The 13,344-nt window shown below is 55.5% G+C and overlaps 2 protein-coding genes across 2 annotated transcripts; both read left to right on the top strand.

The window, feature by feature from the left end:
• Positions 1-1,104: 1,104 nt before the first annotated feature.
• On the top strand, positions 1,105-4,050 carry LOC130880041 (aldehyde dehydrogenase family 3 member B2). The gene is made up of 8 exons (XM_057778861.1): positions 1,105-1,149; positions 1,334-1,454; positions 1,549-1,634; positions 1,748-1,829; positions 2,090-2,476; positions 2,760-2,926; positions 3,516-3,615; positions 3,866-4,050. The coding sequence occupies exons 1-8, from the start codon at positions 1,120-1,122 to the stop codon at positions 4,048-4,050; spliced, it is 1,158 nt and encodes a 385-aa protein (XP_057634844.1). The 5' UTR covers positions 1,105-1,119.
• Positions 4,051-7,356: 3,306 nt separating this feature from the next.
• Positions 7,357-11,860, top strand: Acy3 (aminoacylase 3). The gene is made up of 7 exons (XM_057778986.1): positions 7,357-7,564; positions 8,765-9,272; positions 9,732-9,927; positions 10,182-10,275; positions 10,464-10,571; positions 10,670-10,779; positions 11,513-11,860. The coding sequence occupies exons 2-7, from the start codon at positions 9,037-9,039 to the stop codon at positions 11,726-11,728; spliced, it is 960 nt and encodes a 319-aa protein (XP_057634969.1). The 5' UTR covers positions 7,357-7,564; positions 8,765-9,036; the 3' UTR covers positions 11,729-11,860.
• Positions 11,861-13,344: the final 1,484 nt, after the last annotated feature.

Below are 13,344 nucleotides of genomic sequence, written 5' to 3'. Positions count from 1 at the left end.
GTCAGAGAGAGACAGACAGACAGAGACAGACAGACAGAGACAGAAGGGCAGGTGAGATGCCTCAGCAAGGCAGACACATCCCACACGAGCTTGGTGACCTGTGTGTGTTGGGACCACAAGAACGGTGGAAGGAGAGAACTGACTCCACAAATCTGTCCTGTGACTTAACACACATAGTGGGAGTGCCTCTCTTCACATCCAATAATAAATACAATTTAAAAGAAAAAAAAGAAAGAAGCTATGAAAATGCTTATTTCAAATGACAAAAAGTCATTAAAAAAAAAAAAAACAGACACAGTAACACCCAACACCATTCTGTAACAGCTGCTCCGGGCGTCCTTTGAGGGCTCTGAAGCTCAGGGTAGGGACTTGGGAGGATGGGAAGGCGGGGCATGGGCATTTGGGGGACTGCCTTGTGCTCTGGAGCGGCTGAAGCTCTTCCCAAGGGTCGAATGGAGCTCAAGCTCCACTGAACGCTGTCACATCCTGCAGGGTGGACCCCAATGAGGACACACTGCGGAGGCTGCGGGAGGCTTTCGCTGCAGGACAGACTCGACCTGCGGAGTTCCGGACAGCACAGCTGCAGGGCCTAAGCCGCTTCTTTCAGGACAACAAGCAGCGGCTGCAGGATGCACTGGCCAAGGACGTGGGCAAGGTGCTGTGGGGGCATGAGTGGTGGGATCTAGACAGGTGCAACTGTCCTTCCCAAGCTGGGCCACATGTTCCGTGAGATCCTGTGTCCTCAACGAGGAGAGAATGTCCAGGTGTACTTAACCCTTGCTCTAGGCATCATTGACTTGAGAACATGCAGAGCGCCACTGAGAGGCCAGCTGGATGGTTGTTCTCAGGTCACAAATAGGGAAACTGAGGCACTCAGTTTTAAATTGTTTGCCCAAAGTCTCAAAGCCAGGCAGTAGCAGTCCAGAATTAGTCCCCATGGAACCATACACTGCATCTATATGCTCAAGGTCACTACCTCACGCCCTTCCGAATGGTAGACCCCAGCCCAGCCTTGAAACAGATCTCCCCACCCCACAGTCAGCCTTCGAGTCAGACATGACTGAGATCATCCTGTGTCAGAATGAGGTGGACCTGGCCCTCAAGAACCTGCAGACCTGGATGAAGGACGAGTCTGTGTCCACCAACTTGGTGAGCACCGTTGCCTAGGGGATGGTGGGTGGAGGTGATGGTGCCTGCCCCAAGCCCCTTCCTGCCCTTGAAACCAAAGTAAGCCAGTCTTTACATTGGGGACCCATCACCAGGGAGGTGAGGACCCATGGGAGTGGCGGAGGCTGTTACTCATTTGGCACCTCACTACCACCCTGCATCCTAGCTCACGAAGCTGAGCTCAGCTTTCATCCGGAAGGAGCCCTTTGGCGTGGTGCTCATCATCGCACCCTGGAACTACCCCTTGAACTTGTTGATCATGCCCCTAGTGGGGGCCATCGCTGCAGGTGAGTCGGACAATCCTTCCCAAAGAGGGCATCCAGAGTTTCCTGGAGGGTACAGGCACAGCCCCCCCTTCTACTTCCCCATTGGCTCCTTCAGGGAACTGTGTGGTGCTGAAGCCATCAGAGATAAGCAAGCACACAGAGAAGGTGCTGGCCGAGCTGCTGCCCCAGTATCTGGACCAGGTGGGTATGGCTCTGCCTGCCAGCACCCGGCATTCCCATATCCCTGTCCTGGCCAGTGGGGAGGTCCCCTCTGTCTTTGCGTCTGCCTCCTGAGCTGCCATCCTGTTTTGCAGAGTTGTTTTGCTGTGGTGCTGGGCGGGCCCGAGGAGACTGGGCAGCTGCTGGAACACAAGTTTGACTACATCTTCTTCACGGGTGAGGATGGCCCTGGCTGGGATCCTGGGGGTGGGGACAGCAGAGAACACAGCATAGAGAACAAATCAAGAGGTGGAGGTGTCCCTGAGGGTGGCTGTCCAGGACCTCTGAGAATCTTGGAGATTGGATCCTGGGTGGTCAGGATAGGTGAAACAGCCCAGAACTTGGGCTGAGAAAAGTGTCTGTGGAGAGGGGAGACCAAAGTTCATGCCTAGACCAGTTGTCCAGGTAAAGATGGTGTCTCTTGACCCTGTTCTCAGGGAGCCCTCAAGTAGGCAAGATCGTCATGGCCGCTGCTGCCAAATACCTGACACCCATCACCCTGGAGCTGGGGGGTAAGAACCCCTGCTATGTGGACGATGACAGTGACCCCCAGACTGTGGCCAACCGCGTGGCCTGGTTCCGCTACTTCAATGCTGGACAGACCTGTGTGGCCCCTGATTACATCCTGTGTAGCCAGGAGATGCAGGAGCGGCTGGTACCTGCCCTGCAGAATGCCATCACACGTTTCTATGGAGACAACCCACAGACCTCCCCCAACCTGGGCAGAATCATCAACCAGAAACATTTCAAGCGGCTCCAGGGCTTGCTGGGCTGTGGCCGCGTGGTCATTGGTGGCCAGAGCGATGAGGGAGAACGCTACATTGGTGAGTGTCCTGTTTCCATCAATGGCACACAGACCCCTGGGCTGAGTCCCTTCCATACTGAAGAGTCCTGTGTTTGACCCTGAATGCGAGCTTCATCTTGGATCCTTAAGTTCACTGCTTCTGGTGCCTTAACTGTGAGCGAGCCTGTGACTCCTAAATTCCAGGTCCCTAGACACTCAAACCCTGGAGTTCTGAGAAGTCAGATCCTTAGTTTCTCCAGGCTGGAGCCTTGTTTCTACCAAGCCCTGAGAAAAAGCGAGGCTGTTCCTCCCTTTGTCCACAGCACCCACGGTGTTAGCGGACGTGCAGGAGTCGGAGCCCGTGATGCAGGAGGAGATCTTTGGGCCCATCCTGCCCCTGGTGACCGTGAGGAGCCTGGATGAGGCCATCAACTTTATTAACCAGAGGGAGAAGCCGCTGGCCTTGTACGCCTTCTCCAATAACAGCCAGGTATGCCTGCCCGGGCTGGGGCCACAGAAAAGGTGACAAGAGGATGATTGGCCACACCTCCTGCTGGGGGCTTTACACAGGTGCTGCAAGTTTGAGCCACCAGCCTGGGTCCCTCGATTTCCACACAAAGACACCTGAGGACAGGACACAAGCAGGGCCACGGGTGCCAGCGGCATGACTGGCCAGCTGTCTGTCCTGACTGAGGCAGCCTCCACTGGCAGTAAGGGCTGTGCCAGAGAGGGAGGCCCCTCCTCACTTCTGCGCTGTGCAAAGTTCCTAATAAACCAAGTTCCTATGAGACTGAAAGACGATACCAACCAGGACTGCACAGGCAAAGCCTGGCTGGTTACAGCGAGGGTCCACCACACCCTCGCCAAGTCCTAAGCTCCTCATGGTCACAGTGATGGACATGGACCTGTGCCCTACCTATCCCTACGAAGTGTGCCCCCAGTGGGTGCTTGGAATAAGGGACTGCCAGCAGAGGGAGGAGCTGGGAGAGGTGATGCAGAGGTGAAAGCTCTTTGTCCCCCCCCCCCCCCCCCGGACTGTCAGGGCTCACCCCCTGCCTGTGTGCTTCTGCCTCCCTCAGGTGGTGAACCAGATTTTGGAACGTACCAGCAGTGGTGGCTTTGGGGGCAATGATGGTTTCCTCTACCTGACTCTACCTTCTATGCCCCTGGGGGGAGTTGGTGAGTTTCTGGCCCCCTCCACAATCCAGCCCCAACCCCAGAAAGTCTTTGCTATTCCACCTGAATGTGTGCCCTGGGCCTCTTACAGCCTTGGTTTTCCTATCTGAAAAATGGTTATTTGATTGCGCTGCCTTTCTGTGTTCCCTTGCAAGCTTTGGGCTTCTGACCCAGGTAGGTGGTGGCCACCCAGGCCGGCAAGCAGGGTTGCACAGGTGCTGCCTTCACACTCTTGCTCTCTGTGTCCTTGCAGGTAACAGTGGGATGGGCAGGTACCACGGCAAGTTCTCCTTCGACACCTTCTCCCACCAGCGTGCCTGTTTGCTGCGCAGCCCTGGGATGGAAAAGCTTAACGACCTCCGTTATCCGCCTTACGGTCCCTGGAACCAGCAGTTTATAAGCTGGACCATGGGCTCCCAGAGCTGCACCCTCCTATGAAGGCCACCCCCACTCCCTCCTGCTGCCCAGACCCTGCCCTACCCGAGCTTTCAGCTGCACTCACATCCCCAGTGGTTCCGAAAGGCAGGTGTCTGGCCCAGCCTGTGCACACCCCACTTCCGGAACTTTTCCCAAACAGACCTGCATGCAGTCAGGCAAGACCTGCGGGTGGCTGGTCCAGTCCCTTCCCAGAGCATGGCCCCTCGCAGCCCCCTGACCCTCTCCTTAGGCAGATCTGCTGACAGAGAAACCCCCTCCCCCAGGTTGAGCAGACCTGGTGACTGAGGAGGACTTCCTTTGTCAGATCCTAGACAGGGTCCCAGAAGACAGAGCAGTCGCCCCAGCTCCATCCACACCCAGAGGGTGGCTTTGTCCCACCTGACGTGACATGAGCTTGAACACTGATCAGATTTATTGGTGGAATCTGCCTGAAGGGTGTTCATTATTTACTTTTCTGTTGCTTTGATCCAATGACCTGATAGGCAAGTTCAAGGGGGAAGATTCTCTGGCTGGTTGCCATGTCCCCAGTACCCAGTCAGAGCTGGCCCTGCCTGGTACCTAAATAGAATTAATAAGGCAGGTGGAGGAGGGCTGAGGGACAGGAAACAAAAGCACCCCTCAGCTGCCTCCTTCCTCTCCCTCCTCCCAACAACCCTTTAGGAAGGGGCCAAGAGTGCCCACCTGGGCATCCCCAAGCCCAGGTCCTGGCCTTGAGAAATAGTGATGGTGGCCTGGCACAAGGTTGCTGATCAGTGCCCACATGGCTGCCCTTCCAGCTTTCCACTTCAGCGAGCTGAAAGTTAAACCTTCTGATTCAATGAACCTTTTACCCCAGCTGGGCCTTCTCCTTTCTCAGCTGTGGTGCTGCCTACACTCCCTTCCCCACATTCCCAGGCCCTCTCTGTCCACTTCCTCCCCTCCTTCTCCCAGTGGAGGCCTTGTGGTCTCTGGCTTGGACCCTGGCAAGGCCTTCCAGGTCCTTTCCTGGCTCATTCCCCAATACTGGCATCCAGAGCCCTTTCAAAGAAAGACAAAGCCATCTGTCATCCCCTCGTCGTTAGGGGAAAACACCAGGCCAATGCCACAAGCCCTGCAAGGCAACAGCCTCCTCGGAGTGGCCTGAGCACTCCCGGAAGATTCAGTCCCAGAAGGAAATTGGTGGAGTGGCTGCTGACACACACTGTGTCTTGGATGTCACCTTGGGAGTCACTGGCAGGGAGATGGGAGGTCATTGAGAAGGGCTGACAGGACACAGTAATCTGGAGAAACTGGTAGGGGGTGGCCAGTGTCACTCTGAGGACACAGGGAACAAGGCTGAAGGGCCCCGACCAAGATGTGACAGGCAGGCCAGAGGAGCTGAGCAGAGACAAAGGAACCATAGCCTGGTCAGAAGAGTGGAGGGTCAGGCAGGGCCTGCAAAGTCACTGGGTCCCTGATCCTCAGGCATGGATCCCAGGCTACAAGGCCCTCTTGGATCAAGATTTACAACTTGGGAAGAGGGGGGAGCTTAGTTTTGATACCTTCCTGGGCCTCAGTTTCCCTAACTAAAGAGATGTAGATCCCCTGATGGCCATCACTCTAGTGCTTGCTTATCTTGGGGTGTTCTTGCCCATGCCAGTTTTCCAGCTTTGCCCCCACTCCCCACAGCTGCCTCAGGCTCAGAGCTGCCTCACCTTCATTTCCCAAGCAGGATGCCAGACCCAAGGCGGGCACCGCCTCCCTCCAGGCCGCACAGCTTATCAGGGGGCCCTCTCTTTGCTGGGGTTTGGGGTAACTCATCAGACCTGCCCCTCATTCTGTTCACAACTGTGTCTGGTGACGGGGGGGGGTGGTGGTGGTGGGGGGAGGCTAAGGACATGAGGCTTTCATTCCTCACTGCTGCCCTCCCCATAGCTGGGAGCCCAAGGGCCTCCTGGCAGGAAGGATCCTGGACACTGCCACCCCCACAAACAGCCAAGCTGCCTAACAATTCCGACTTCAGAGTCCCTGCAGCAGTCAACAGCACCCATCAGCTGGGTGGCCTTCAGACTGAACACCAAGGCTTTGGGCTGGTGCACAGTGGAGTGGGGGGACTGGGAAAGAGGCTCATCCCCTCCAACCACCTCCCCTCCCCTCCCCACAGGGGAAGAACTTGGGGAACAGCCTAGGGACTGGTGGCAGAAGGGTCGGTGATCCTCTGCAGAAGCCTTATGGAGTCTCTGCCGTCCCTCAGCTGAGGCCTCAGACTCCAGAAAGGGTGCTCAGAACCACAGTTCACCAACTCCAGCCAAAGGACAGTGGCCCTGGTGAGAACAAAGGTGAACAGGGTGGGGGAGGGTCAGAAGGCCACCTGAGTCAGCTTTGAGGAAAGTTAGCCCAGAGAACCCTCGCCACCAAGAAGCCCCAAACTATCTGGTCAGCTTGGACCTACAGCAGGAGCAGTCTTAGAGGGAAGGCATCCTGGGACACAGGTGCCCCCGCACGGACAGTGACAGAGGTAATCGGCTGCACGCGGCATGGTTCACGGCCTCCATCTTGCCTCTCTCCTCAGAGACCTCTGAACAGCTGAGCTTAGTGGGAGGGACAACCTTGCACCAGGGGACAAGGATTTCTCCTTTGCCCTTCCCCTGGACCCCACAGAGACAGCAGGGAGTGGAAAGGGCCCAGACCCTGCCTTCCAGGTCCAACTGTCCCCAGTGCTCAGTGCACCCGTAGCTACTTTGCCTAAGCCTCAGTTTCCACATCTGTAAACTGGGTCTAAGGGTTTGTTCCCACAGCAGAGCAAACAAATCCATTTTGGTCACAGCATCCTTGAAGACCACAAAGACTAGGCAAGACAATTTGCAATTTTGTTTGAAGCATCAATGAGCTGTAAGATTTGAACCCTATGGGTCACAGCCTTAAGGAAGTGGGGAGAGCTGCAAGGACAGAGGGAAGGCAGAGGGAAGGGGACTTCTTTTCTGGTGGTCCTCAAGGTACAGGGCTGATGGGGCTACAAACGAGTCACGGACCACTGCTGTCTGCCTTAAGTAGCCGCAAGGAAAGCACCTTTCTGGGTGGATCTGGGCGGGACTCCAGGCAGGCCTATCCACCCACCAGGGACCAGGCCCTGACTACCTTGCCAGTCAGCAAAGCCAAATCCTCTCTGAGGACTGGGAATCATCGTTCCAGGTCAGGAATCTCAGCGGTTAATTTTCCAAGGGTTAAGGGCAGCTTCCAGCAGGAGTCCTCAGAGGCCCTGGCACACAGAACTGTCCCTGTTCCTGGAGGAGGAGCAGAGGACAAGGACAGGAACTGGACCCGGGGGATCTGGACCCAGTAGGCTGTGGAGGGTGAGGGCAGGTGGAGCTTATAGGAGCTGGGGGTGGGGCCCTAAGAACTTTGGCTGCCTGGCTCTCAGCCCAGCCACCCGCCCCCAGTTCTCCACTAACTGGGCACAAATGCTCCTGCCTGGGGCCTCCAGGCCTGTAAATACAGCGGGTAGGAGTGGACACATCAGGCCTGTGCCTAGTGAAGCTCAGCCACGTCCCAGCAGGTAAGAGGACGGGTAGAGGCTTCCTGCCAGTTCAGAGGAGGGTGCAGGAGGCCTGGAGCCCAGCTGCTTGCTGCAGCTAATGGCGTGGCAGTCTTCTCTCCCTGGAAAACTTGGCATTGGTTTTACCATCTATAAAATGAGTGTAGTTCTATGGTGAAGATGGTGTGGGTGGGACCAGTCCATCCTTCCGACTGTCTGAGTCCCTTTTCTTAGCTTACGTGTGTGTTAGACCTAAGAAAAAGCCATTCCCATGGCTGCCTGATTAACGCAAGCTGCATGTAGAGCTATACAATGGACTGGCCAGACAACAGCCTCCCCCAAGTCAGGGTTTCAGAGACCAGCCCCTCACTGGCTTTTGAGGTCCCTCACTGGCTTTGAGGAAGGGTTAGGTTGACAGAAAGAGCTGTTGAGATAATTGGCTGTTAGCATCTGGGCAGAAGAATGGGGGCTCGGTGCTCAAGGCTGTCTGGGGGTAGATGAGTACGAGAACGCATACATGGAAGGGGGGGTCACCACAGCTGTTCGGGAGTCCAACAAGGCAAGGGGCTGGGCGTATATTATGGGGTTACCAGTTCAGCACAGGTTGAAAAACATGGTTTGCAGCCGGGCGGTGGTGGCGCACGCCTTTAATCCCAGCACTCGGGAGGCAGAGGCAGGCGGATCTCTGTGAGTTCGAGACCAGCCTGGTCTACAGAGCTAGTTCCAGGACAGGCTCCAAAACCACAGAGAAACCCTGTCTCAAAAAACCAAAAAAAAAAAAAAAAAAAAGAAAAACATGGTTTGCAGGACACATTTGCTTTAGGGAAAAAGAAAACTATTCCTGTAAGGGGTAAGGTATGGAGACTTTCTTTTCTTTTCTTTCTCTTTCTTTCTTTCTTCTTTTTTTTTTTTTTTTTTTTTTTTTTTGTTTTTGGAGATAGGGTTTCTCTGTGCAGCTTTGAAGCCTGACCTGGAACTGGCTTTGTAGACCAAGCTGGCCTTGAACACACAGAGCTCCTCCCGCCTCTGCCTCCTGAGTGTTGAGGTTAAAGACATGCACAGAAAAACCCTGTTTCGAAAAAACAAAAAAACAAAAAACAAACAAACAAACAAAAAAAGACATGCACAGTCACCTCCTGGTAAGGTATGGAGACTTTGTAACAATGTAACAATGGCAATGTGGCTTCTCAGGAACAACATGGTCCTGTCTTGGTTACACAGGTGAAGGGACCTTCCTTCTAAAGACATCAAGGAAAATTGTCTCCTCTGAGAGAAAAGTGGAGAGCGCAACACACCCTCCAAGAAAGTTCCAGAAGCAGGACTGAGGTTCCAAGTGGAACAAAAATTTAGCTGAAAGTGTCCTTGAGCTTGGCTTCTGGATACAGGTGGGAGACGACACTACCGCCCAGCTACCTCTTCACGAGCAGCCCTCTGCCTCAGACTTCCCAGGGCCTGGGAGCTCTGTGTCTGGTGAACTCCTGCCCTACACCAGGATGTGCTCCCTGCCTGTCTCCCGGCAGCCCCTGCGCCGAGTGGCTGTGACTGGGGGCACCCACGGAAATGAGATGTGTGGTGTCTACCTGGTCAAGCACTGGCTGCAGGCTCCAGGGGAGCTGCAGAGACCCAGCTTCTCAGCCATGCCAGTTCTGGCCAACCCAGCAGCCACAGCTGCCTGTCGCCGCTACCTGGGCCGTGATCTCAACCGCACTTGCACTCTCACCCTCCTCAAGTGAGTAGGCTCGGCCAAGGCGGCTGGTCCACAGCCGGGCACTAGCATCCCCGCACCCCCGCCTCTGTGACTAGCAAGCTACCCCTGCCTTTGCTCATTGACCCTCTGGTTTAGAGAGATTCAGATCAACGTTACCTCTTCCAGTAAGTCTGTCCTGACAGCAGCCTGGATCAGCCACTGATCCTTAGGCCAGACTCTTACCAGTTGGAGTGAGATTCACATGGGGAATAGGAGGTGTGAGCCTCAGGTTCCAGGAGACACAGAGGAAGTGTGTGTGTGTGTGTGTGTGTGTGTGTGTGTGTGTGTACCACTTGCTACATGAAGCATCCAACCTGGCCAAGAACAGTCTGGGAAAGCTTCTTGTAGGAGGTGGCATCTCAGTCGAGCCCTCAAAGGTGAGAAGCTAGCCAAGAGAAGGAGGCTGAGATGACGGGGACTGGTGTGCCTGACTCCCCACAGTTCCGCAGCCACTCCTGATGACCCGTATGAGGCGACAAGAGCCCGAGAGCTGAACCAGCTACTGGGTCCCAAGGGCACAGACCAGGCTTTCGACTTTATCCTGGACCTGCACAACACCACGGCCAACACTGGGGTCTGCCTCATCTCTGAAGCCTCCCACAGCTCCTTCAACCTGCACCTGTGCCACTACCTACAGGTGTTTCCTAGAGGGCAGGGAGAGGGAGGGCAGGGAGCACGGCCGAGGGACCAGTGTCACCTCTGATGTCTCCTGTCCCCAGAGGCCTGCCACCTGCAGGTACTCCAGAGTCTCTGGAACCTTCCAACCAAGGGAGAGAGGTGGGGCAGGGCGGATGACACTGTGCTTCCTGTACACTGCTCTTCCCAGTCTCAGTGCTTCAGTTTTCCCTCTCAAGAAGGCCTGGATCCTGACTGATCCCCCTCACTCTACAGATGCAGAACCCGGGGCTGCCCTGCCGCCTCTTGCAGTATGAGCCCCCCGGGGCGGAGACCTACAGCGTGGAATCTGTGTCCAAGAATGGAATCGGTGAGCAGGTGGGGTAGGAGAAATAGGCAGGGAGGAGAAGAGGGAAGGGGCCGAAGGGTGGATGGGGTCAGGGCCTGAAGAGGTAGGACAGACGCTTGGAGGGCAGAATCAGCACCCAGAGGGGCGGGACCTCCTGTAGGTGTCTGGGCCTGGGGCACCTGCCTGACTTTTCCCTTCCTGGTCCCTAGGTCTGGAGCTGGGCCCCCAGCCTCAGGGTGTGCTGCGGGCCGACCTGTTCTCACAGATGAGAACTCTGGTGGCCTCCACTCTGGACTTCATTGAACTCTTCAACCAAGGTGAGACCCTACAGTAACTTTTAGGGAAACTGAGGTGGGGGAGAAGGCTGGCTCCTGGAAAACGGAGAAATAGGCGGTCACACTCAACCTCCACACAGGCAAGGCCTTTCCCGCCTTTGAGATAGACATCTACAGGATCTTGGGTAGAGTAGACTTCCCACGCACCTCGGACGGCGACCTGGCTGGCACTGTGCACCCTCAGCTCCAGGTCGGTGCTGCGGGGAACTAGGGGTGGTGGTGGTACCCTGAACGTCCGACGGAGCCCCCAGTACCTTAGAATCCTAGCTGGAACGGAGGCTGATCCAGTTCAAGCCTGCAGCTGGAGCCCCGCCTCGTACTTGGCATTTGGAGCGGCACAAATCTTCACCCTTGGGGTGGAGGGAGGCCCCTGGGTGGCTGTTTAACTGAAGAGCAGTGGGGACCAGACATTGTCACCTGATTGGAAGTGCAAACGTTCTTTTTTCATGGATATGCAAGCAACCCCGTGTCTGTGAGCTGACTGTCCACACGGGGTCGCTGTTGAGCAGAGTCTTTTGCAGCCCTGTGGCCTTTCCTGCAACAGTCTTAGTATTTTCTAGAGTATCTGACACCTGGCAGAGCATTGTACGCCAGGTCTGCCCATAAGCTTTGCTAATGATATGTAATAACAGTTACTTTAAGGAGTTTACTTTAAAAAATATAAGCTTGTTCTATACTTTGTCCAAGAGGAGACTGTAGACAGAAGCAGTTCTGGTGAGAGAATATTTCCTGATGATGTCATCGCTGTCCTAATTTGCATAGTATACTCCATGATGTTCTTGCACCTGATGACATATTTCTCAGAACTAACCCTGTTTTTAGACAGTGTTCCTTGGCAAGGCTGGAGTTACTCCCTCCTGGGGGAGGGAGGATAGGGGCAGAGATCATGGCCCCAGCTACCTTGGCCTTGGCTCTTCTCCCAGGACCATGACTTTGAGCCACTGAGGCCCGGTGAACCCATCTTCAAGCTGTTCAGTGGTGAGGATGTGCTATACGAGGGGAACTCCACTGTGTACCCCGTGTTTATTAATGAGGCCGCCTACTACGAGAAACACGTGGCTTTCTTGAAATCTGAGAGGATCCGGGTCTCTGTGCCTGCCCTGCCCGAACTGACCTCCAGCTCCACCCTGGCTCCCTAACCCACGTCATACCTGCCTGGTCTCAGTCTCCATATCTGAGCAATGGTCCTAAGGCACCTTACCAAGCCCAGGGTCCTCTGTCCTACTCTGGGCACCATGTCCCTTGCCAGACAACCAATCTCATGATATAAAATAAAATGTACCTGGAAACCATGGTTCTTGTTCTCTGTCCAGCATGACCTCTCTTTGGGGAGGTAGGTGGAGGAGCGAAGAACACCCCCAGCACCATGCAAGGGGAAGCTGAGGGAAGAGCCAGGAGGTGTAGCCTTGGACCTGGGACCAGTGACAGCCATCTCTGTGCCCATATCTGGCCACACATCCTGGAAATAGGGAGAGATCCCATATGTGGAGACCGATCTGGAGAGGGACTTTCAAGAGCCCAGGAGGGACCCCCAGCCCCCTGCAGACATGTACCCATGTAAGCACGCACAGCTGTGCCTACCCAAGGGTTCTTAGCGTGTGTATGTGTTACCAAGGGTCCTGGGCCCACAAGTGTTCTTTTGGGGTGATCTGTATGTAGCTAGGCACATGGCCTAGATGCAAATTCCCAGGTGACTCAAGGGATTCAGGATGTCTAAGAGGTGTCACCAGGACAACTGCCCAACTGCAGGGCACTGGGGGAGGGGAAAGATGGCTTGGGTTGGGCAGAAGGAGTTCCGTTACCACCACCTTCTCTACCTCCCCCCACCCAGTAGCATCAGGGGAGTGAGCACGACCTGGAACCTAAGGACGGGGTCTCCGTGTCTGCCCTGCTGGACTGACCTCCACCTCCACCAGCGCAAGGTCCTGGTGGTATCCCCCAGTCCTTATCCAGGTTCCCTCCAGGGCAGGCAAAAAGGTCAGGATGCTGGGGCCCAGAGCTCTGTCCTTCTGCAGCCTCACACGCTGGGCCTCTGCAGTCTGCCTGGCCCATCCATCTCCCTGCGGCCATGGCTGCCATGCCGCCTCCTGGTATTGAGCTGAGAGATGAGAAGGTGTGAAGGATACGAGTGCGCCAGGGACCAGCTGGCAGACAAGATGGATGAGAGGGCAGTGGGGGCCAGCAGGAGCCTGGGGCAGGCAGGCAGGCCAGTTAGGGAGGGGTGCCTGTGTTCATGTGCCGGGCTTTGTCCCCTGTGTGGAGGGAGAGACGGTACGCACACACACAAAAGTTTCATCCACTGTCCTGCCGTGAGTGGGTCTCTGAGTTCATGTGTGTGCTTGTAGGCTGTGAGTTAGCGTGTCTATGCTATGTGTGTGTTTCCCATTACAAGTATCAAAGACAAGCGTGCGTGTGCGCGCGCGCACACACACACACACACACACGACCCAACAGACTCCCAGGCTGGCCCACTTCTGGGAACCTGGGCTGAGGAGGATCTGCAGAGACTGGGACAGAACTCTCAAACCTCTCCTTTGTCTCCTACTTCCCACCCACCACAGTGAATTCTGGGGCAGGAGGGCTGGGGCGCACTTCACTGGAGGTCCCTGGGAGATTCTGGTGCCCTTTGACTTGAAGACAGCACCCCTTTCTTGATTTCTTGCCTGGGTAAAAGCTCCAGAGCCAATGTCAATGTCCTCTACACAGTGGAGTATGAATCAGTGCAGGGTGGGACCCTCACTGCACCCCTCTCCAG

The sequence above is a fragment of the Chionomys nivalis genome, chromosome 8 (genome assembly GCF_950005125.1).
Source record: "Chionomys nivalis chromosome 8, mChiNiv1.1, whole genome shotgun sequence".
Classification (NCBI taxonomy): domain Eukaryota; kingdom Metazoa; phylum Chordata; class Mammalia; order Rodentia; family Cricetidae; genus Chionomys; species Chionomys nivalis.
Note: the sequence above shows the minus strand (reverse complement) of the source record. Positions and strands in the feature narration are given on the sequence as shown.

What these genes read in the sequence shown, in the direction of transcription:
- LOC130880041 (XM_057778861.1), top strand. Translation starts at nt 1,120, where the DNA reads ATGAAGGACGAGTCTGTGTCCACCAACTTG. An exon ending in TGAGGGAGAACGCTACATTG is followed by an intron (nt 2,477 to 2,759) that starts GTGAGTGTCCTG and finishes CTTTGTCCACAG; the next exon opens with CACCCACGGTGTTAGCGGAC. An exon ending in TATGCCCCTGGGGGGAGTTG is followed by an intron (nt 3,616 to 3,865) that starts GTGAGTTTCTGG and finishes GTGTCCTTGCAG; the next exon opens with GTAACAGTGGGATGGGCAGG.
- Acy3 (XM_057778986.1), top strand. Translation starts at nt 9,037, where the DNA reads ATGTGCTCCCTGCCTGTCTCCCGGCAGCCCCTGCGCCGAGTGGCTGTG. An exon ending in TGCACTCTCACCCTCCTCAA is followed by an intron (nt 9,273 to 9,731) that starts GTGAGTAGGCTC and finishes GACTCCCCACAG; the next exon opens with TTCCGCAGCCACTCCTGATG. An exon ending in CTGTGCACCCTCAGCTCCAG is followed by an intron (nt 10,780 to 11,512) that starts GTCGGTGCTGCG and finishes CTCTTCTCCCAG; the next exon opens with GACCATGACTTTGAGCCACT.